The following is a 22600-nucleotide window of genomic DNA, read 5'->3' as shown; positions in this document are numbered from 1 at the left end:
CAGTAGGGGCAGTAGCGTAGAGTATGATCGGCTTCAAAAAACTGGAAGCATAGTATGGTTGCTCGCAGTCCCCCAGGCGGCTTCGCACTTCGTGGGGCTCGGCAGTCGGCCATGGCTGGTTGGGCAGGGGTCGAGGGGCAGTATTTACGGACAGATTGGAAAAGGTGAGGGCTTTGTACCTGCCATCGAGGTGGAAAACTGAGAAACGCAGCGATGTAGTTCATAGCTTGTGAGTAGTTCGTTATAACTCTCAAGGGCCAGGCATCAAGCACCTGGTGCACTTTATCCCGATTGATATCTACAAGTGCAGCTACATAGAACTGTTGCGATGATAGTAGAAGCAAAAGGGGGCCTTCTAAGAGGACTTCCCGAATGAAATCCCTCTGGTTGTTGTTATTCATAGATGTTGCATTGGGGGGCATGGACAGCTGAGAATTCAGCTGAGAAGTTGTAACGATGAGTCCGGGAGTCGAGGGTCCGTTTTGGAGCAGGCTTTTCTTTCCAATTCGGCCACGGTTCTGGGTATGTTTCTCAGGAGTCAAGCATTCTGTGTATTGTTTTCGTACTTTTGTATTCCATAGTATTATACATTCTTTTTATACTTAGAGTCTCCTATATTCTTCTTGGTATTGTGGTGCGTACCTTGTAAACGTGTCCTAGTGTGCACAGTATGATGACTTTTTCAGCCTTCGGCGCTCTGCGGCTGTATTACAAGTAATTTTGTATTGGACCGGCCACTAGTTTTATAGCTATCGATCCAAACAATGTTTGCGCATATTTCTTGTCATCGCCATAACGTCCCCCCCCCCCCCCCAAAGAAAAAGGCTCTTCAATACCTCACATAAAGAAATTCGGTTTCCTATCTACTGCCATGTCAGTACCGTTGGGGCAAAATAGGCACGTCATTTCTTCGACATAACTGAGGAGGGAGATCGTTTTCTGTAGGAGCATTTCCGCTCTTTCTTCACTATGCTCGTGAACCCGCTGCAGCACTCTTCATTTATTCATCCCATGCCATGAGAGAATACTCGTAATCTTCATAAAAGGTGCGAACTGCGCAATCCAGTGCAAAGAAGGAGAAGGTGGATGAGGAAGATGAGGAGGAGGAAGGGCAGGGAGTTCAACCCGTAAGAGAAACCGGTTTGCTACCCTGCGCTAAGGGAAGGGGGTGAGTAGACATAAACGTGATGCGTAAGAGAGGGATGGGTGAAGTCAGTATAGTCACATCACAGCCATACCACGACATATCACATCACGTCAAAGTGATATTGTAACAGTTGTTGCGATAAAGAATTACGGCAGCCGCTGAACGAGGGCACCGAGAGAGCAGAACCAGGAACGCGGGTAACGGGAACGGACCCACACTTCAACGTCCTCTACTTCTACCGATGGCGCTCCTTCTTTTACCTCTAATGCACGTGTCATTGCCCCTTCTCTGCGCCCCGATGCGGTGTTACCGTCAGACAGAAGAGCTGGGAGCAAAAGCGTTCAAGAGTTACACCACGAGTCTAACATCACGGAATAGACTACATGCAGTCTGAAAGTCAGTCGATGGGTCACTCGTAGTATGGCTTTATTCGCACCACATGCACAACATCGCTGGGCTTGTTGTGCGATGAACGAGCTGGCGAGGCTGGGGCAACTCCACACGTTACATCGCGGAGGCGGCGGAATACAAGCTTAGGGCGGAAGTAGCGGCGCAGTAGCTTTTCGGACAGCCCGCGGCGACGAACGGGTGTCCAGATCCATACATAGTCTTCCGGATTGTAGGTAACGCAGCGGCGTCCAAGGGTGTAGCGGTTAGCATCTATCTGCTGCTGACGGAGAATGCGGTGTCTGGCCAGTTGGCACGCTTCTTCTGCGCGCTGAATATAAATGGCGAAGTTGACGTCAACTTCGGCCTGATTTTCGTGGGGTCCACGGGTAGCATAACCTCCAGGTGGATTTGGGAGTTCGAAACCCACCGCCGGACACCCACCGGTAAAAATGGGTACACGCGTTCCCCGGCCTGGCGCTCGGCTTTTCCAGGGGTGTGCGTTTGGGAGAAGCTCCGTAAACCCGGCTGCGCGCCTCTCCTCCGCAGTGGGCCCAAACCCAGTTTCGAACCTCGCAGCCTGCAAAGGTGGTTGTTTGTCTTGCAAAGGTACTTCCTTTGAGCCTCACCAGAAGTGCTCCCTTAGAGCCTCAGCTGCAGCAGTCCCAGACCTAACCTGGCGACCGAAGAATAATTCGAACGGAGTGAACCACGTCATTTGTTGCTGCGCGGTATTACACGCGAACGTTGCGTATGAAAGAAATTGGTCTCATGTTTTGTGTTCGATATCAACGTACCAGGAATGCATGTCGGTCAAGGTCCGGTTGAGGCATTCCACCAAGCCATTTTTTTCCGGATCGCAGGCTGTTGTACGTCTATTGCTGGTGTGCGCGAGCTTGAGCACAGCCTGGGTGAAGTGGGCCTTAAATGCAGCACAACGGTCAAAAAGGATACCTGTAGGAACACCATGACGCAGAACGATGTTGTGGACAAAGAATTCGGCGACATGAGCAGCAGTACCGTTTGCAAGTGACGTGGTGCCAGCGTACTGCTTCAAGTAATCTGTCGCGACCACAATCCACCGATTTCCTATGGACGACGTAGGGCCGAAGAGGTCTATGCCAATTTGCTGGAAAGGGGCTTTGGGGGTGCTATGGGCAGCAGAAAGCCGGCTGGTTTCAGAGGAGGAGATTTGCACCGTTGGCGATCGCGGCCTGTTTTTACATATTTACACACTGATGGTAGTAAACTGGGCCAGTAATGTTTCCGCCCAATCTTTGCCAGTGTGCGACCGACCCCCAAGAGGCCGGCAGAAGGTTCATCGCGACAAACGCTCAAGATTTCAGAGCGTAACTGGGATGGTAAAACAAGCAGAAACATCTCCTTATTGCTGTGAAAGTTGCGCTTGTTGAGGGCTGCACGCCGCGGATTGGATTGTATTCCACGGCGAAACACACGAGGTACAATAGAATTAAAGCCCACCAGATACTTAATGAGTGGCGGTAACTCCAAGTCAGTCCATTGAAGCTGCGCCATATGGGAGGTGCTAACAGCACAAAAATAGGGCAATCTTGGGTGTTGTCTTGCGTAGCTAGTTCCACTAGCGCTCGTGATAGACAGAATGTAAGATGGAGTCCAAAGACAGACTCCGGCCGCACCACTAATGTATCGCGGGTAAACAAAGTCGCGCAATTGGAGATGTCGGTGCGCGTCTTGGTGCTGCTGACCCGATTTATAGACGACCGTCACATCGTACTCCTGCCACCGGAGACTGCATCTCGCCAACCGGCCAGAAGGGTATTTAATGCTGGCTAGCCAGCATAGCGAGTGCTGATCGCTGACAACATGAGACGGTCGTTCGTAGATGTATGGTTTGAACGTACTCAGAGCCCAGATGACGGCAAGACACTATTTTTCTGTCGTCGAATAGTTCCCTTCCGATCGAGAACATGTGATGCTAGCGTAGGCGAAGACTCGTTCTGCGCCGTCCTGCCACTGTATGAGGATCGCTCCGAGGCCGACATTACTGGCGTCAGTGTGGACACCAGTCTCTGCATTCTAGTCAAAATAAGCTAGTATTGGTGGACTTTGAAGGCGGCGGCGGAGTTTCTCGAAGGGCTTCTTCTTGGCCACTTCCCCATAAAAAGGGTATGTCATCTCGAGGCAAGGCTGTGAATGGCTCAGCTAGGCGAGAAAACCCTTTAACAAAGCGGCATAAAATAGGAGCAGAGGCCTGAAAAAAGTCGAAGGGTCACGACTACGAAGGTGACTCTCAGCAAAACCTTCGTAGTCGTCAAACCAGTCGTTACTCACTAACATCAGCACACTGGACCGCAGTGGCAGCATTATGTAGTCTTCAACAATACGCATAGCGTTCACTCCTTGGTCTTCTGTATCACTATGCGCCACGGCTTGCTTTGTCGACAACGTTGCTCCTGCCTCGTGTAGGTCAATCACAGCACCGTTTGCCATCAGAAAGCCGAGGCCGAGGATCAAATCTCTCGAACCGTACCCCGCCCCTCACCCCGACCTCGACCGGGCGCAAGCCACGACACTCAGACGCCTACAAACAAAGGCCATTCTTAGCCCCTACCGAGTATCGTTAATTACGAACGGGGAATTCAACCCTGCATGCCGGCACTGCGGTGACGGGACGCAGGCCACTCAAGACCATATACTGTGGGAATGCGCCAGCAATCCCCCTCCAAAGACACTCTTGCAGCTCCCTCAGCGGAGGAATGGGACAAGCTGTTGGCCAGCCCAAGAAAAACTACGCAACTGGCCCTCGTCACGTGAGCTCAAGAGCTCCCGACTGGAGGCCACCCTAGACTCGCCCCAGCCCGAAATAATTCCTTTCATTTCGTGGCAATAAAAGTTGTTACCACCAGTCGCGCAAGACGACGAATTCACCGACGCAGACTAAACCAATAATAATAATAATAATAATAATAATAATAATAGTTGGTTCACAGGAAGGGAAAGGCGCAGTATCTGTCACACTTGCTCTGTGACACCTGAACCGCGCCGTAAGGGAAGGAGTGAAAGTGGAAAGAGAGAAAGGGGAGCCGTAGTGGAGGGCTACGGAGTAATTTCGACCACCTGGGGATCTTTAACGTGCGCTGACATCGCACAGCACACGGACGCCACTTCGTTTCGCCTCCATCGAAACGCAGCCGCCGAGGTCGGGTTCGAACCCGGGAACTCCGGCACAGTAGTCGGGCGTCTTACCACTGCACCACCACGGCGGGGCCGCAGACTAAACCACGGATGCCGATTGGGGCTGTGTACCTTCCAGCCGGGCTGATGAGGTGATCTTCAGCCATGCGAATGCTAAGACCCAGCCATGGCATCAAACCTTTGCTCATTCCTGAGCTCGGGCGTGGCTCATTCCTGAATAGTCTGCACCAGTATAAAGTAAAGTGATCGTGTCAGTTCCTTCAATTGTCACACAAAAATCAGAAGTAGCGCGTCAGATACTTTCGCTACCCTGCCGCTGAGAGAAATCATCGTATCGGTGTATCGGTGGCGAAGGATCTTCAGTTTTTCCGACAGACCGCTGCAATTAGTTTTCCTGGCGTGGAATAGGAGAACGCCGTTCTGGATAGGTGGTCTCACGGCGAGGGCGTGGAGAACAGTACCGCAGCGGAGAGGATGATCTGGAGTCATAGCTGTCGTATGTCCCAGGCCTCTGACGGGCTGACAGATTAGTTACAATTTTGTGTGGTAGTTTGCCGTTCCGTGAACAAGAACCATCGGGCGCGAAACCGCGCAGACGTACTCGGCGGCACGGGCAGGACCTGTAAAGATTACCCGCCTCACCATAGTGGTAGCAGAGGGGCCGCCGGTCCGGTGCACGCCACACATCCCATTTCCGTGGCCGTTGATAGACTGGTCGAGCAGGCAGACGGGAAAGACCAGGCTGCTGCACTGCTTGAGTCGCGGTATTTGCATCATAGCCTGGTGCCGGCGCCCGGCAGAGGACAGATGCATAGGTAGATCTGACTTCAGTCTGTCTAGGAATCTTAGAGAGTTGTTGCTGCTGCGCTGCCGGCCGCAGCTCATCCCAGATAACTTCAGACAGCGAGGTAACAGACGGCGTGCTGGGAGGCAGCTGGAGGGTTTGTAATTGCTCCCTGACAATCCACCTGATTAGGTCACGTAAAACGGCTACATCACGCCTAGTGGTATTGAAGAAACAACTGACACAAGCGTGCTTACATTCCGATTGTATTGCTGGGCTCATTGCAGGAGCGTCCGCTTCACTAAGGAATTCGGCAACAGTACGCAGTAGACTGCGCACAAGACCGGCGAAAAGCTCCTGATTGGCCCGCGCATGAGGTGGCGAAGCTTCATGTCGATCCACCATGAAGGGGTCAGCACATTTGAAGAGGCGCGTCATGTCCTCCACATACATGCAAACGCTTTCGTTAGTCCGCTGGTTACGGGAGTGAAGCGCTGCTTCAGCTTTTTCCCGGCGGCCTGTGTTGTGGAATGTATCCAGAAAATTTCGGCAAAATGAGTCCCAGGTGAACAGGATGTCCTCGCGGTTCTCGTACCATGTCCTAGCGGTGTCCTCGAGTGCAAAATACCCGTTATGAAACTTACGGTCGTCGCTACAGCCGTTGAAGATGGCGACCCCTCGAAGGTGTCCAGCCAGCCACGACGACGCTCGACGCAGTGCTGCCGCACGTAACCAACGAGGACAACTTTGACGTCGCCGCCGATCTGCAGCGTGCAGAGGAAGCCCGACGGCTTGCACGGGTGCATATTAAGACCAACAGCGCACCAGCACCCAGCGATAAAACTTACGACGACGCCACGCAGAGTACAATCCAGGAGACCAAGTGTGGGTTTGGACTCCAATTCGCCGCCGTGGACTAAGTGAAAAGCTACTGCGTCGAGACTTCGGGCCACACAAAATCCTTCTCCGCGTCGGACAACTCGGCTATGAAGTCATTCCCGACGGTACGACAGCATCATAATGGCGACCCGCGCGCCCAGAAATCGTACATGTTGTTCGTCGGAAGCCTCATTACGCGCGGTAACGAATCCGTTTCTATATAAGTTGCTTTGTTTATTGTGAAACATCGGATCGATGTATTTAAAGGGAGGAGAAATGCCGCGAATCCTTCAAAACTGTATTTGTTGTTTTTTAACAGCCGCCGGCATGCCGGCTTATCACTGTGATTCTGGCACGCGTGTGAATTCTGTCTTTTTTTGTTTGTTAATGCTCGATGTTGCGAGACGCACCTTTATCAGTTTCGTTTTCGCGCAACATGCGCCGAGATATGTCTCGAAGATTCGGATCGCTCGCGTATGTTTCTACAGTCTTCCAGGTTGTGCTAGTAGCAGTTTGCGACGTTATCTAGGTTGTTCTGAGGCAGCCTTTAAATTGAGCGTTAAGTGCGACGGGCATTCTTAGTTCGACGATCGACGAGCACGTTTGTTGCTATCGCAGCCGCCGAGTGGCTTAGTTCGTTTGCAGGCGCAAGTCAGCCCAATAAAGAGTTTCTTCAGTGCAATCACTGACTCTTCATTTGTGTCATCGACCTCGTCACCACCACATGAGAATATAGCCACATCGTGGTCTTGGGTGGGGCCTGATAGACGGTAGTTGGCGACTCTCGTGCGCTTCTTTCAGTTGCAACTCATGACTCAATCTCTACCCTCTTACCAATTCACCTAAATCCCTGTCTTCACGACAGTTTTGGTGGAGGTACTGGGTGGAGGTTGGCTGTAGAGGGCGATATTGGCCGATGTCGCATTTCCTTAGGTAAATAAGTTGTTAAAAGTGCCGAGACGCTTTGTATGTTTACTTCCGCTTGCCTCACAGAACGCAGGATTCGCTTTCCGTACCTTATTTGCGCTGCTTAAAGTGAGAAAACTGTGCTTCCCAAGCGCCGTCGAAGGAGTAACCGATACACAATGGCTGAGTGCTGTGCTGTTCCCTTCACAACATTTCTGCATGAAATGCAACTACAACTTTTTCTTCGCTACACTGTTAGGATATAAACTGCGTCAACAGCAATGGCAAGCCAGTAAAATATTCTGGAGTTCACTTCTTCAGTAATGTAGTGAGTGTGGCTAAAACATTAATTGTTACGGCGATGTTTACTGGTGATACGGAGAGGCAGCTCAGGCCACGCGAATGTCTTGCGCCAAGAAACGCTCGTGCAATATCAGCTCGTTACTAACGCAACCATGGCTTTCATGTATTTGCTTTTTTTGGCAAAGATTCACCAATACATCGACGCTGCGATATGCGCCAAGGTTCGGAAGAGCGTGGCTGGCCCTCTATCTAGTCACTTGCATCCAGTGCCTCACCCGACCTGTGCACACCCCCCCCCCCTCCTATATACCTTGTACTGTACTCCCGATGTAGCTATTACTGCTAGAATACGTGACATGGTGGTGAGACTTTAAACTCAAGAAACGCAAAACTCCGTGTCGAAGTAGGAACTGCTACCTTTGAAACATCCAAAAATAATCAAAATAAATATTTGTTTCATTAAATGTCAGTTGCCACCTCGTGTGTTTTACATGCATGCAGTGCTACCCGGATGTAGGAGAGTGGATATGCATGTACCGAAACTACTACGCTGACCCCGATTTTGGTGGCTCCTCCAAGTGCCTCAAGTACCAGACATACGGAACCTACGAGAACTTCACCACTCAAGTTGTTTTTACTTTCGGACAAAATGGATCGACGTAAGCATGCATATTTTGCCTTAAAGGTGACTTGGCTGCAGGGGGCTGTAAAATACAGCATAACACATTTTTTCAAAAGCGGTTAAAGCCCTATAACGCAAAAAGACACAGCAACAATACAAAGAAGGAATTCAATGAAATTAAATGGCATTAATCGCCCGTTGACTATTTGTGTTCACATATACTTGGTGAAACCAAAGGGGCGCTGCGCTCATACCAAACCTGGTGACCTTCCTTATCGCGTACTTCGCTTGTAATGTTTCTGGTATATAGTTTCTCATTTTAGATTGCAGTCTAATAATGGAGACCATGGAGGCATTGCTTGAAAACAGCCGTTTGAAAAGAATCTCTTCATTTTTCTAGACATGCTTGAAGAGGGAAATACCCTATATATCATGCTTTCTGGCTTTGCATAATTTCTCAATTGTCATTGCATTTTTCACAATTTAAGGGACGTTTCTGTTACTTTTGCCAACTGAATTACTGGCAGTAATGTAACCACTTTGAGAAGGTTTTTCTCTTGTTGCCTGATGATTTCATTAATGAAAAAGCATAGGATGACAGTAAAATTCAAGTTGCAAGTATTATATCGAACTGTATCTCTGTAACGCATGCCGTCTTAAACATTGAGACGCTGATCGCCCTATACAACGGGTCATTTAGAAACACGAAGAGGCGCTGCAATGATTCAAGGGAGTTTGGTGAACCCAAGAAGCATGGTATATTCAAGCGTAGCCATAATATTTCAAAACCACGACGTTGGTTGCATCGCCTTCGTTTGTTCGCTGCGAACCATGGTGGCGAAAAGTTATTGAAACGACAATGAATGAATGCATACGTTTTCCTTGATCTCGAGAGGGGAAAAGAGCGGACGTCTTGCTTTTTGCCTTTACCCAAAAGCGCATTGAGGAGAGCCACCAGGCGCCCTAACCACTGCGCCACAGCGGCGTGTGTAGACAAGTGAATGGACACAATTCTTCCCTGCACCCGAAAAGCGCCAAAGCACCAGCTGTGTGTCTGTGTGTTTTTGGCAAGCAGTTCAGCTCACTTAAAATAGCATGCAAATCAGTTTCGCTACTAGGCATGCAGCTATATTCTGCTCCTTATGGACATCCCTGTCCGAGAGAACAAGGAACACGTCGTATTGAGAACGCACCTCGAGGAAGGCGCTATGAAAGACGCGACATTCTGCCATCTGTCTGTCCAGCGGCGGTGGTTCGCCTGTCGTACTGGTGTCCCCTTTTAGCTTGTTGCCAGCATTGACTAGAAAACTTCGCAAAAACTGAATAAAATAAATACAGAGAGTCGCTCAAGATCTTATGAGATGCCAGGCGTGATGATCGCCGCATTTTATTTGGCGACAAACTGACATTGCTTGCACGTCTTGCTTAAACGTATACGCAGCAATTAGCGCGTTAAAGTTTATACACTTTCTGCAAACCCACAATCCAGTGTCCGTTTTGTTAGCTGACTCTAAATTTTACGCCAGAAGTTTTCCGTCTTTGAATTTCATATCCACGGGTGCACCAAACACAATAAGCAAAATTCACGTAGAACAAATCTAGCAGCAGTATGGGCGTAGCTAAAATACATAGAAATGACCAACCTGTAAAGAACAGTTACCAGTCGCAAACAACATCTTGTTTTCGTATGTTGTAAAAGTCTTAAAGCTGCACTGAAAGAAACTTGCAGATGCTAAGCAATGAACAGAACTTGATTCTAAATATATTGATCAACTTGGTTCTGGTGACGACATACATGGATATAGTAATGAAGAAAGTGCGGCGATTATAGACAGCGTCACGATAATTCAATATATTACTCCTTGATTCAAAATATATTGATCAACTTGGTTCTGGTGACGACATAAATGGATATAGTAATGAAGAAAGTACGGCGATCATAGACAGCGTCACGCATAATTCAATTATTAATCCTTTTCCACACCAAAACAAAAAAAATGCATGTCGAGAAAAGGAAGCAAAGAAAAACTGAAACACCATAACAGGGCTCCACTCAACCACAACAGCCTCCGGCACTTGCCCAGACCACACATGATTTGTATATAGCAGAGACCTCCACGCCCCAGGTGGAAATCGCTGAGGCTGCTCCAGCACCCCCAAAACAAGTTGCCCGGCCACAAGATCGCTCCAGTCACGGCGAGGCTTAACTCAAATGTTTCTGTGCGTTCTTCCAACATATCTGAGAACGCTAAGGGTTCAACAAACCATGACAGTGCTGTGCCTTCGGAATAGGAGAAAAAGGAGTAGACCCTTGGGGTCAACAAAAAGAGGAAAAGCCCAAATCAACGGGCTATATGGCGTCTAGTATCTTCCCTTGGCTCATATATGATACTAATTCTGGTCCAGATACCTGCAGAGAGCATGTAACTGTAACTATATAAAAGAGTTTCCTTTTCACCTGTATCGCAGCGCGTACAGGAAATAACACATACTCATACTAAAAAATATATTTGGCTTTCCGCCGAGATCGAGACAAAACAAGCCGGATGTCAGGTGGCGTTGGCATTGCCGTAAAGAATGGAATATGCTAATAAACATAAGCTTAACACTCGGTATAAAGCAATGACAGCCACCTTAATCGCATTCCAGAAATCATAGCTTGCTTTGTGTATATCGAGCCATTTCCGACAATAACCATCCACGACCGATAAGAGCTTTGAAATAAACTGCCAAATCCTTATGAGGTGGTTGGAGATTTTAACGAACGCTCTGCTTTTAGGGAAGTAATAAAATGACACTCGCCGTGACATAACAAGATTTTCTTTTATTTACCAATGTCTGACACGTGTAAACCGCTCTACTACTCCCTTACCACAGGAAAATGAGTGTTTGGCTTATCGTTTTATTTACCATCTGTTTTCAACTAGTTTAATATACGTTTTAGATACTTCATATAGGGGTGATCACCTATCGATGTTAACCTGTCCTGCCAATTGACCTCCGATGAGCCAGAGGTGACAGTGTGTTTGCATAGGTTAGCCATGGCAACACCTACACTCCCAATTGACCACTCACATTCACCTTTGACGGTAGATACAGCATCGCGTGTTGCCTCTTGTAGTTGACGGCGTCTTTGATTTCATAGTCTCAGATTTTTAATCACTGCTAGTTTCTTACCCTAATGCCAAAAGCAAAGCAAAACCACGCTTAGGCTTCGCCTAACTGGGTTTAGTGTGCTGATTGTTTTTATGTATGTTTTTGTATTCAAAATGGCAGATATTTACCTCAGCTGTTCGTATTACAAAACATAGCCATAAACTACTAACGTGCATAAACTGGTGGTGCAAATGAGCCCTATAAAAGCCACATTACAGTCCATGCGGTCAATAGAGGACTGTCTGGCAGAAAGCAGCTCCAAGGTCCGACAGAATACTGTATGAAACGTAGGCCCATTTGTCCGATTCCGCTGTAGAAGCACTTTTGCAATTTTTAAACTAAATATCCATGCTAGGAAAGCTACCTGAGGGTTAGAAAAGAGTTATTTTAGATGCATTCCTTAAACCAGGAAAGCCGTCAAAGTCCCCTAAGAGCTATAGACCGTTTACAGGGAGCAGTTCGCTTATTTGACACCCGCGGCGCCCCTGTCGTCGCGACATGAGTGGCCTTCTGGATAGCAGTCGGCTACAGATGATGTCGATCAGTCACTGATCTCGCATTCTGGTCTCGCTGCTGCATACGCAGTGCTTTGCGAAGAAAATGTGGAAAAGCCGAGAGAAAACATGTTCGGTGTTTGGGTGTAAAACCTGCGACGCCGACTTGAAAGTGTGGGACAAATCCGTTTGTCAGACACACTTCCCTCTACTTCATGAAGACTGCGCGTGCTCTAGGCCTTTCGGAATGCATCGATTCCCAAAACAAGCCGATTAGCCAGCGTTGGATTTCGAACCTGCAGAGAAAGAATTTCAACCATGGAAACATCGGCTAGAGTGAGTATGCTGCATAGTAGAAATATCGCGCAACGATCGTTTGTTGATGGTAGCTGTCATGGGGGGAGGGGGGGGGGGTCGACTGCTGTCAGTGATCATGCCCTTGAGCATGGGCTCAAATCAGTTTCTGTGCGCGATTGAACGGGAGAACGTGTGCATGACTTCATTTTCAATGTCGTTGACTCTTTGCTCACCCGATCGTAGTGGGATACCATTTAAGTTTTCGAATTACGTCCGCGTTACGAGTCAACTGTGCATTCGCGCTTGTATTGTAGGTCAGTACTGTAAACAACTTCTGGGATCAAACTTGTTTCGATATATTCAAAATGCTTTAGATGAGGTGTTGGATGCATTTCGGTTTCACCGCAACGGTGAGGCGCTTGGGAGTGTTACGCGCGCATGAAATAGGCAGTTCTGCAAACATCACAAGCCTTCTGTGCATTATGTTGGTTGTTTTTGCTTCAGCGAATTGTGTTATTTCATAGAAGAGATAATATGTGCTTGGTTTCGTTGAGTAATTGCGGACGCCGGTGGCAGGTGATTGCTGCTGTGCTTTTAGCTTGCGATTGCGAAAGAAGTTAAGGCAGGCTCGCGTTTTCTTTATGCCAGACAGCCTCACTAATACATTCCTCAACTGTGCTGTGTCGGCGAAGTTAGTGGTGTGCACAAACACGTTTCAGTGATCCATATGCTGTGCCTACCTTTGTGAAATATTATAAATGACCAAGCTGGAAGACAAAGCCAACAAAAATATGCCTTAAAAACGTTGGCAATGAATTCTTTTTAAGAGGATAAAGGAAGACGTGCAATGCCATGGGCACCTGCATGGAATGACTCTACTCGATTATGTGACTGTTTCAGTTAATATTCTTTGTATTTATGGCTTTGAAAGTAGCCTGCTTACACTGTTTTTCAGTACATGTTTTAGTCCTCGCATTTTTTTTTCAGGTATGCTCAATTCACTTTGTTGACAGGCGGCCCTCCAAACATAACCCATATCCAACGCTGCACCTTGGAACGCCGGTATGGATTTTGAGGTTTTGTTTTGAACTAGCATAAACACTACCGGGTAATGACTATCATAACAGAAATTGTCTCACTGCAAGCGTTAAAAACACATAAACATACTCCTTTTTTGCACATATGTGTGAGCATTTTTTATTCTTTTCATCAGGGTGCTAAGTGGTGTGTCCTACATAAGTTCAGCATGAATGCGTTTATATGGTTTATATTTTCCTGTTTTATTGATAACTAACATTGTTCATTGCTGCATATATTTAGTGGTTTATTACCATGCCTTGTTTGGATTTTGTTTCACAGTGTATTTTTATATTAATATTAATAGTTTTCACTGTCTGTATTAATGTATTACTTTTGTTGTAATGGTATTGTTTAAGAGTTCCAGAGCACTGTGGCTTTGTATATTACTTTACTGCTATTGAGTGATGTGTGTGGGGGTGGGGGAGGGTACAGACACTGAGTCATGCATTTTTTTCTTTTTGTCTGCATCTTAGGAATCTTGCTGCCTGAGTGAAATACTTTGACTTTGAACTTGACCCTATTTATGGTCAAAAGATGGAATGCACTGTTGTCGTTTGAGCATTATTTCCCATTTAAGTATGAACTACCAATATGACCAAACTTACTCCCTGCTTCAGCCTACTTACTATCCTTCTGTATTTTTGTTCATTGCAATACCTTAGACTGTTCATCACAAAGGACGAAGGAAGCTAGCACGGCACATTGCCACAACTCTGGAGTCAGAGACCAGTAAAACGCCTTCCCCTGTGCCTTGCAGCAAAACAGGCACACAAAACAACGAAGACAGCACTGAGGCTGACCAGCTCCCTGGGGATGTTGCAGCGGTTGAACTTGAACATAAGTACAGTACAGTTGATTACTTTTGACGGGTACTCCTTTATACGGTTTTGTGTTTGTCTTGTGTAAAAACATAAATCTTTGTTTTCAGCAATATGTGGCAGAATTTAAGAATTTCAGCAGCATAGCCTGCTCCCGCTATAATGTAGCTGATATTCTGCGACGCACAGCAGACTTTTGCATATTGGTCTTGCCAGCTCTAGCATAATCATTTTCAGTTAAACTTTCTTGGGATCACTCATACAAAGCCAACCTGATTACAGCCGATAGCTTCCAGCCAGAATGTCTCTCATGCTGCCAGGTGTTAAGTTTATTCGAAAAGATCATGCAGTAGAATTGAATGGACTATATATATATATATTATTCTAGAAGGCTCCACAGTAAACATTGACAGGGGACTTCCTAACAACAAGTGTGGTAAAGGGTCGTAGAAAATGCAACAAGTAGCGATAACATCAGTAGAGCATTTATATTTTCAAACTAGCAATCGACAGCAGGTAGCCAAATGCATTGAAGGAAGAAATAGTTTACCTCATTTGTTACCAGTCAATTTACTGATGACATGCTATTAAATATGATAGTGAAATAAATCTGGAGCACACAAAGTTTACTTTCAAAATGCAAAGTAATATGTCATCAAGTTTAGTGGCAAATTTTACATATTTGATCCTATGTTTAGGAAAAAGTAAATTATAATGCTTTGAAAATCTAGTGTTTTTAGTTCTATTAAGCTCACTTGTGGAGAAGAATCAACAGAAAAAAATTACCAATCAGTACAGCATGCGCTTTAATTGAAAAAGTTGTCAGAAGCAAACAGATGTGTAATGCCTGCCACATGAACATTTCGAAGGCTTTCAAACTGATAGCCTATTAATTAAGCAGCCAGTTGAATGCTGCTGCACTGGCAGCTCCAGAAGTCAATATAGTTTATTAGTTAGCCAAGCAGTGCAGAACTGAGATTTTAAAGACCCTCAAACAGCAGCAGCAACAGCAGCAGCAACAGCATGCAGAGTTGAGTGCTGAATGCTGTCAGGAACATGCTAAGGAATAAAATCGGAGCAGCGTAATTGTCGAAAAATTGTGCAGCTCCAAAATAAGACTTTTTAAAACCTTTTCTCAGGTTACAAATGTGGTCATATTGCTTGCATGACTGTAACATTATTGTTTACGTGGGCCACATCATCTCACACCATTTTATTGCTAGATTTTGGAACGTTTTAGCAGCTCTTTGCTATGTGGCAGCAGCAAAACTATCTCTAGATCGGTCACCATTGAGAATATAAAAAGCTCTCAACTTGATAGCAGTTTGACTACTCGTGTGGCTGGTGTAAAATATGTATTGCAATAGGAAAACAATTAGTAAGAGAAATTGCAAATATTGTGATGTTGAAAATACTGCTGCATTCTGATAATGGCATCTAGACGTAACAAAATCTTCCTTGGCGTTGAATAAATGCCAAATGTTTGTCGAAAACTACATGAAGCATATGGACATTGTTCTTTGCAATAGTACAATAATTTTACATGTTAGTGAACGGTGCAGAAGTATGTAAGCTGCATTTTAGTGAAACAGCCACCAATATTGCATTCATTTTCCCATGCAATGCTAGTTTGTCACATGAAGCTTGTACATGTTTATGATGACTTGTTTGTTTCACGACACTTCCCGGGGTGGGAGTGCTGTACAAGCAATATATGCGACAGGTATCTTATTTTTAAACTGTGCAGTAGAATGGCTCTGCAATGTACACGCACTAATCATCTACTGCATGCTGGACATAATACACCATTGGTACTATTTATAAAGCCTTTGGAACTTAAGGAAGTTGGCTAGAGAGTACAATATAGGTCATTTATTTGCATATAGTACTTGCACGTGGCAAGGTGATCATGTTTTGGGTGGTATAATATAGCGGTGCCAAAAAACGGTTCTATGCCGTGTTGAATTTTCACCAGTCACGCCCTGCATTCGCACTTCATTATTGGCTGCAGCCTAGGCCGTGGCATTACTTCTGTCAGTGGCAAGGGGAGGGGGCTTAAAATGGATTGGGGAAATAATTTTTATATTATACAAACCCTAGTGTACCTTCTGGCTCATGCTGCTGTGTTGTTTCCAATATTTATTCACGTTTTTTTTGCACAGGTTTTAAGGAGCTCGGAATGAGGTCGACAGCTGCAAGACCTGCGGTTGCAGGTTCAAGAGTGCCGAAATGGCTGAAAAAGGAGTTCAAGTTCAGCCAGCACATATCCATGACCACGCATATGCAGTCACCCCCAAGCAGGCCCCTGTTGTTGCTGACAGTGCTTGCCAAACAGTGTTCAGTGTCAGTTCATTGATAGCGGCAAGCCAGTTCCGTTTCTTTACAGGACTATCGAAAGTGACTTTTTACGAGCTGGTCAGCACTCTCAAAACAGTTATGAAGACCATCTTTACGATGCCTTTTGAGGACCAAGTCCTTCTAACATTGATGCGGCTTCGCCTAATCCTCTTGCTCAATGACTTCAGCATACGTTTCTGCGTATCGACAGCAGCCGTGAGCAGAATTTTCTGCTTCATAGTATCTGAACTTGCCAAGTTTTCCAGAGAGTTTTTAGTGTTCTGGTTGCCCGACAAACAATAAGGAGAACATCACCTGATTGTTTTGAGGAGAATTACTCGGTGACTTGCATTGTGGATTGTTTCGAAATTTTTATTGACAGGCCCGAGAATTTGCTGCGAAGAAACATAACCTATAGTTCATACAAATAACAAAATACGGCCAAAGTCCTTCATGCTATTGCACCAAGTGGATTCATAATGTTCACTTCTAAACCATATGGTGGCCGTGCAAGTGATCGCTGCATAACACTGGAGAGTGGTTTTTAGAGCACTTAATCCAAGGTGATGAAGTCCTCGCCGACAGAGGCTTTACCATCGCCGATCTTCTTTCGCCAGGCATGAACGTTTCACTACCGAGCTTCTCTAAAGGCCGGCCCCAGATGAGTCGGTCCGAACTTGTAGCTTCGCGTCGACTGGCCAGACTACGTATTCATGTGGAACGGTCAATCAGGCGTCTTATAAGTGCTTCAGAATCCTGAAGCGATTCCCAGCTAGCATTTTTGCAAAGAAACCGCTAGCAAACAACATACTCATTGCCATAGCTGGGCTGCGTAACCTTAAGCCACGTTTCATCAGGGATCAGTGCGATGGAATGTCAGAACCTGGAGCTTGATTGTCATCGCATCCAGACTAGCAGCTAGGAGACACCAGATGCCAGATCTCTCTAATTTTCGCATTTTCATCTGCCCACTTGACTGCCACTTTGATATTATTGGTTATCTTCCCTTTGCATTAGGTGTCTTGCCTGCGACCACCGCTTGTTGGTTTCAACTCAAATACCAATAGTGAAACTATGTTCACGCAATAAATCCATCCTTTTCCATAGCTTGGTATGCTGCCTTCATCTTAATTCCAGGCTTTTTGTTAGGATCCAACTACCTTTCTATGGTGACTCCTGGCAAGGATACAGCTATTGTATACTTCCCACTTGGCGGATGCTGGTAAACTATTGTCTATGATGCAAGGGTTACTGTCAAGTTCGCTCTAGCCTATTTATGTACTCCTAGCTACTGCAGTGTCAAGGTGATGACCAGCAGTCATTACCACCCATTAATAGATGTATTCATTTGCCCCTTCCAATGCTTTGCTCTGTATTGTGAATTGGTGTTCTTTACCCACGTAGGTAATTTTTTATATTAGATTTTGGATCCGCCTTATTATTTCACTGCTTAGGTCATCAATCATCTCCACAGCTTGTTGTATTACTTAGCAGTGCATTATTATCAATCATCTGAAAATTTCAAATATATTTTCCATTAGCTTGATCTCATCCCCATTGAATTCCGTCGCTATCTTCTGGAAAAACCTGATTAGTTGTGAAACTGTCTTTTATCTTTGATTGGTATTTCGCCATGTTTTGTATGGATGGCCATCATTGACTTGCAATCTTTAGATATTTCTCAGCACTCATGCACGTGCTTTTTCGGCACTTGGGTTGCCCAGTCACTGCCAGTGTTTCGACTAAATCAAATTTCTCAGTCACTGGAGGATATTTTTTTTGTTTTTTTAGATTGGTACAGAAGGCTATCTGGCATCTGCCTTCGGCCCTTAAGTGCAGACCTTAAACCTTTCAAGGTGAAGCAAAAAATATTACGAGTTGGTTTTATTGTATTACATGCTTTTGCAAATATTAACAGTTATTGCAAACTGAACAAACCAATTCATTATTCCTTTAGGTAACATATACTTCAATGAACTCTTGCAGGTGCTATACTTGAAGAACCAAGTTTTATCCACAATGTATTGTCCATGCTCAGTACTGATGCCAATATGTGATGCGAGTGGCCCAGTAATTACTTTGGATTCCCAAAGTACGGCAGTCCGCACCTCATCAGAATGCAGAAATTGGTAGAAGTTTAGCTCGCAGGGCTGTTAAGAGAACTTGCCGTTTCTAATACTAGTACACAATGAAGATGCCATGTGTAAAACGGAATGTCATATTTGGCAGTTTCTGTGTGCTTGCTTCGTTGAACCTTGTCTTTAAAAATGCTTCCCGAGCTCCTTGCGTTCAAAACTAGAAATTGACGTTTCAAGGAAAGGGTTGACCAGAAGTTGAACACTGGGCAAGCATGCAAGCCTGTTGCTTTATGTAATATAGTATACTGTGTACATTTTTAATTGGTTCATGGGAAAGGAAAAGCGCAGTAACTGTCACATTTGTCCGTGGACACCCGAACCGCGCAGTAAGGGAGGAGAGGGAGGCGGGATTTTTTGTATTATGTAATTATGTGCTGATGTTTTGATACTCGTGTATTATGTAGAGCATTAGTTAGAAAGGGCAGCCAGTCCAAACATTTTTCTCACAGTTATTTTGATGAAAACTTTACTGCTTGCTCTCGACGATTGCTGGCAGCAGGTGTGAAAAATATAAATCTTCAAGATGTGCTACTTGCGTTTTTAGAAATACGTCATCATAGGGCACCTCAACAACATATGCCTCATTGAGTGACCAAACCACAAAGTCACATTGGCTTCTCTCAGAAGAAAAAAGCTGCAACTGCACTTGGTGGTAGTACCTGTTTTTGCCAGTCTTGCTCAGTGTGAAGCGGTTGTCATTTTCCACGACGTCATACTTGCCCCTCTTAAAGAGGGCAGCAAGGTTTCCATGCTTTTGAATTGTCTGAGGGGTTGGGCACTTGATTTCCAGAACTTTATCCAGGCGTGGAATAATGCCATCAGGGTTGGCACCCAGCCACGACATAGCAGGCCGGACGACAAGGCCGCATTCTGTAATGTCCGCATTCTTCACCTGCTCATACCAGGCACGGGCTTTCACTTCTGACTCCCTTCCATACTTTCATGCAAAAATAGCAATCATGTTCATGTGTACCTTGTCTAATGCAAGTCACTGCAACAATGATTAGTATCCCGAAACACTCAAACTGTGCATGCAAAACATAATGAATATCAGTAAACATTCCATTCAGAGCCTCCTACTTATTAGTGTCAGTATTGCCCCATACATGAATTTTGCTTTGATAAATCAAGTAATGCTTTCTCATTCAAAGCAATTCATATAAATAATAACATGCAAATTTCCACCACAAGCTACAACTGAATAAAAATTGTGTGCTTTGCAGACAGATGCGGCTAGCATATGACACTTTGCGTAATGCTATCATAGAATCCATGCTAATTTGTGACAGTGCTGCTCTACCTAAAATGTTATAATTTATAATGAAAGCGTGGTGTTCAACTGACTTATTGACAGCATCACAAGTGAATGTTTAGCCAAGTTTCTTGCACTACCAAACTTGGCATAGCAGTTATGAATCAGTGCTGTAGAACTAGACTTTCCGCATGGCATGCACAGTAAATGTGACCGGACACAGCTCAAAAACGAAGTGAGAATGCCCTTCAAAGGAGACCTTCCAGCTAATGACAAACTGTCATAATATTGAAGTCAGATTATTAACCTGGTGTTAATCCCCTGACACCTGCCATCCACATGTGATGTCGTGACAGCGGGCTAATTAAAGAATTTAGTCCCAGTGGCATGACAGTCAGTCAGCCACATTGGCAGGACAGCATCTCTTGAGGAACACTGAAAATTCGTTCTTGAGTTATATCCTACTTTACAGTACTTCAAGTCTACAATCAGTGCGACTGTTCGTAACACTGTGTTTAGATCTTACCGTGTGCTGGCATTGCCATATAAGTTTGGGTGTATGTGCTTCGTCACCCACTTCTCAGGGGCAGCCTTGACAGGAACTGTTCGAGCCTCACTCGCTGTTATTCGTAGTAGACGTTCCTCGTACCAGGCTCCACTTCCTTGGGGGTGTTTTACCAAGGCTACAGATCGGTCAGGGGACCGCAATACATTGTCCCTGTAGAACTCCTGACATGGCTGGCACAGCAGCCTTGTGTCATGCTGCCCATGCTCTTGCTGAACAGCTGTGAAGTTATGACGACTGCTTTAATAATGAACTCTTTCTGTATACATTCAAAACTAGTTTCAGGTGGCTCACACCTTAGCTTTATGCGATCAGAATGAACACTGGCAAATGAGGTATTATGTATTATGTTCATCTTCAGATCGCAAAAACTTGAGAAAACCTTTGCTGCAGTACGGCTTCATGGCCCAGGTTTATGGCACAAAGTGGTACTAATATATCAAACGAGGCTATTGTAAAGTGATATCGCATAATGCATTTTCATTGTCGACAATGCATCCTGTTCTATTACAAGACAACTTAGATTGTGTGTATCAGCATGAACAGTCTGCTTGATGCAATACTTCTTGTTCCAAGATCAAGATCAAGATGAAAGCTTAACACCGCATAACTATCAAAGCAGTTTCATATATCGGGATTGTTCTAACTAAAGAAATGTTACTTACAGCTTTGAACACAGTAACTGATAGCACATTTTATACTCAATAGAATGGAAAAGGAAATCTTATGTGCACCTCGATCTTCACCTGCATGTGCTTTCTTGCGTTGCATGAGGACGGAGTGTAGCATGATGTTCTGCAGCTGGCTAATATCCAGTGGACATTTTTTAAAACGCTCTATAATTTCTCTCTCGGACAGGAACTCTAGAGTTTTTGCAGTTGTTTTTTATGACAGTAGACTGTCTCCATTGTCGCCGGGGTCACATTTCTTGACGTTGTTTAATTCTATGCGCACAGTCTGTCTGTGGCTGATACTCCAATAAGTCCCCTTGATGTAGCCTCAACAATCTTCATAAAGAGGGCACAGATATGGCTGCATCATTCACTCAGCCCTGCTTTGCATGTGCAGCTTGCTGCACATGCAAAGCAGCATACAAAACTTGCCCCCATACTAGAAGCTGGTGTCCATGCCAGTTGTTCCCTGTCTGCTGTTGGGTTTTCAAGGGACCTAAATAAAGTCAATGCTAATGCTCTGAGCAGGGATTCAGATCCAAATAAAATAGCAGAAACTGAGAACTGATGATCGCATGCGCAGATCTTGCGTTTTTGTAAAGTTAACCACACAGGCGCAGAAATAAGCACAAAAATTGTAAGTTGCGGGATTTAATGTTTAAAATTGGGTATCAGCTATGAGGAACCCCATAATGAAGAGCTCTTGAATGATTTCGACAACTTCAGGTTCTTTACCGTGCAGTGGCATCGCAAAGCACACGGTCACATTTTGCGTTCCGCTTCCATCGAAACACGGTCGCCGCAATCCAGGTAAATCATGCAATGAAGAATAATGCTTGCGCTGTCATTTTTCTTCGGTTTACTGACGGCTGTAACTTATGGCTGTCTACGCTGGCAACTTCAGTTTATCACACGCAAAGCTACCGCAACACATCGCGGCATGTAAAGCAGCAACTGCCGGTTAGGCAGCACATCTTGCAAACAAGGTTTTTAAAACGCACCTGAACCAATACGTGTTGAATGTCGCACTCGTAAGAAAATAAGAAAAGCTTGAATTCAAGCACGTTGCCCACGCAAGCGCGAAAAAATCAATCTCAAGCGCAGTCTAACGTCGGGGGGCTTGTTAATTGTTCTACCAATCTGCGGTGGGTCGCACGCAGAGCAAGATTTCAGCAACTTGAAGAAAGGCTTGTGCGATATGGCGCAATGCAATCAATCCTCAATATGCATTACCACCTTGCGCACTGTAGCGAGAAATTTCTCGTAGTTTGGGGCAGTTACGTGCCGGCTACATAAAATACAAACTTTTAAAGCTTTACTAGACGCGCTTTATCAACAGCTCCTACAACGTGTACATGCATACGCCAAAACTGTCGCAAACACACAAGCAGGCATTAAATTTCTAGCAGCGCATTTAAGTTTAGAAAAATTAGGAAAGAGAAAAAACAGCGAGAATGCCATCTTCAAACATGAGTGGAGGTGTGAAGGCCGAAGAGAGGCTCGAAAAAGAAAGCCAGAAAGGCAGCGCACTTACACTGCCGCTAAAGGTTTGACCAAAGCTTCGTGTCATCAATCCATCCCGTCGTA

General features: G+C 45.4%; 2 protein-coding genes and 1 pseudogene across 2 annotated transcripts in view; all 3 read left to right on the top strand.

Annotated features, from left to right (window-relative positions):
* The first annotated feature begins 8090 nt into the window (after positions 1 to 8090).
* LOC146194519 (uncharacterized) overlaps positions 8091 to 22600 on the top strand; it is a 53692-nt gene continuing 39182 nt past the window's right edge. Inside the window, exons 1-2 of the mRNA XM_084596580.1 lie at positions 8091 to 8242; positions 9375 to 9380. Coding sequence (XP_084452706.1) covers positions 8115 to 8242; positions 9375 to 9380 — 134 coding nt within the window. The 5' untranslated portion in view covers positions 8091 to 8114. The remainder of the gene's footprint in view (positions 8243 to 9374; positions 9381 to 22600) is intronic.
* Positions 11962 to 13735, top strand: LOC146194521 (uncharacterized). Its single transcript, XM_084595940.1, has 3 exons — positions 11962 to 12123; positions 13140 to 13214; positions 13706 to 13735. Exons 1-3 carry the CDS (start codon positions 11962 to 11964, stop codon positions 13733 to 13735), a joined length of 267 nt encoding a protein of 88 aa, XP_084452066.1.
* On the top strand, positions 16422 to 17519 carry LOC146194520 (uncharacterized; annotated as a pseudogene).

This window comes from Amblyomma maculatum, chromosome 3 (genome assembly GCF_055883805.1).
Source record: "Amblyomma maculatum isolate TAMU_Amacu chromosome 3, ASM5588380v1, whole genome shotgun sequence".
Taxonomy (NCBI): Eukaryota; Metazoa; Arthropoda; class Arachnida; order Ixodida; family Ixodidae; genus Amblyomma; species Amblyomma maculatum.
Note: the sequence above shows the minus strand (reverse complement) of the source record. Positions and strands in the feature narration are given on the sequence as shown.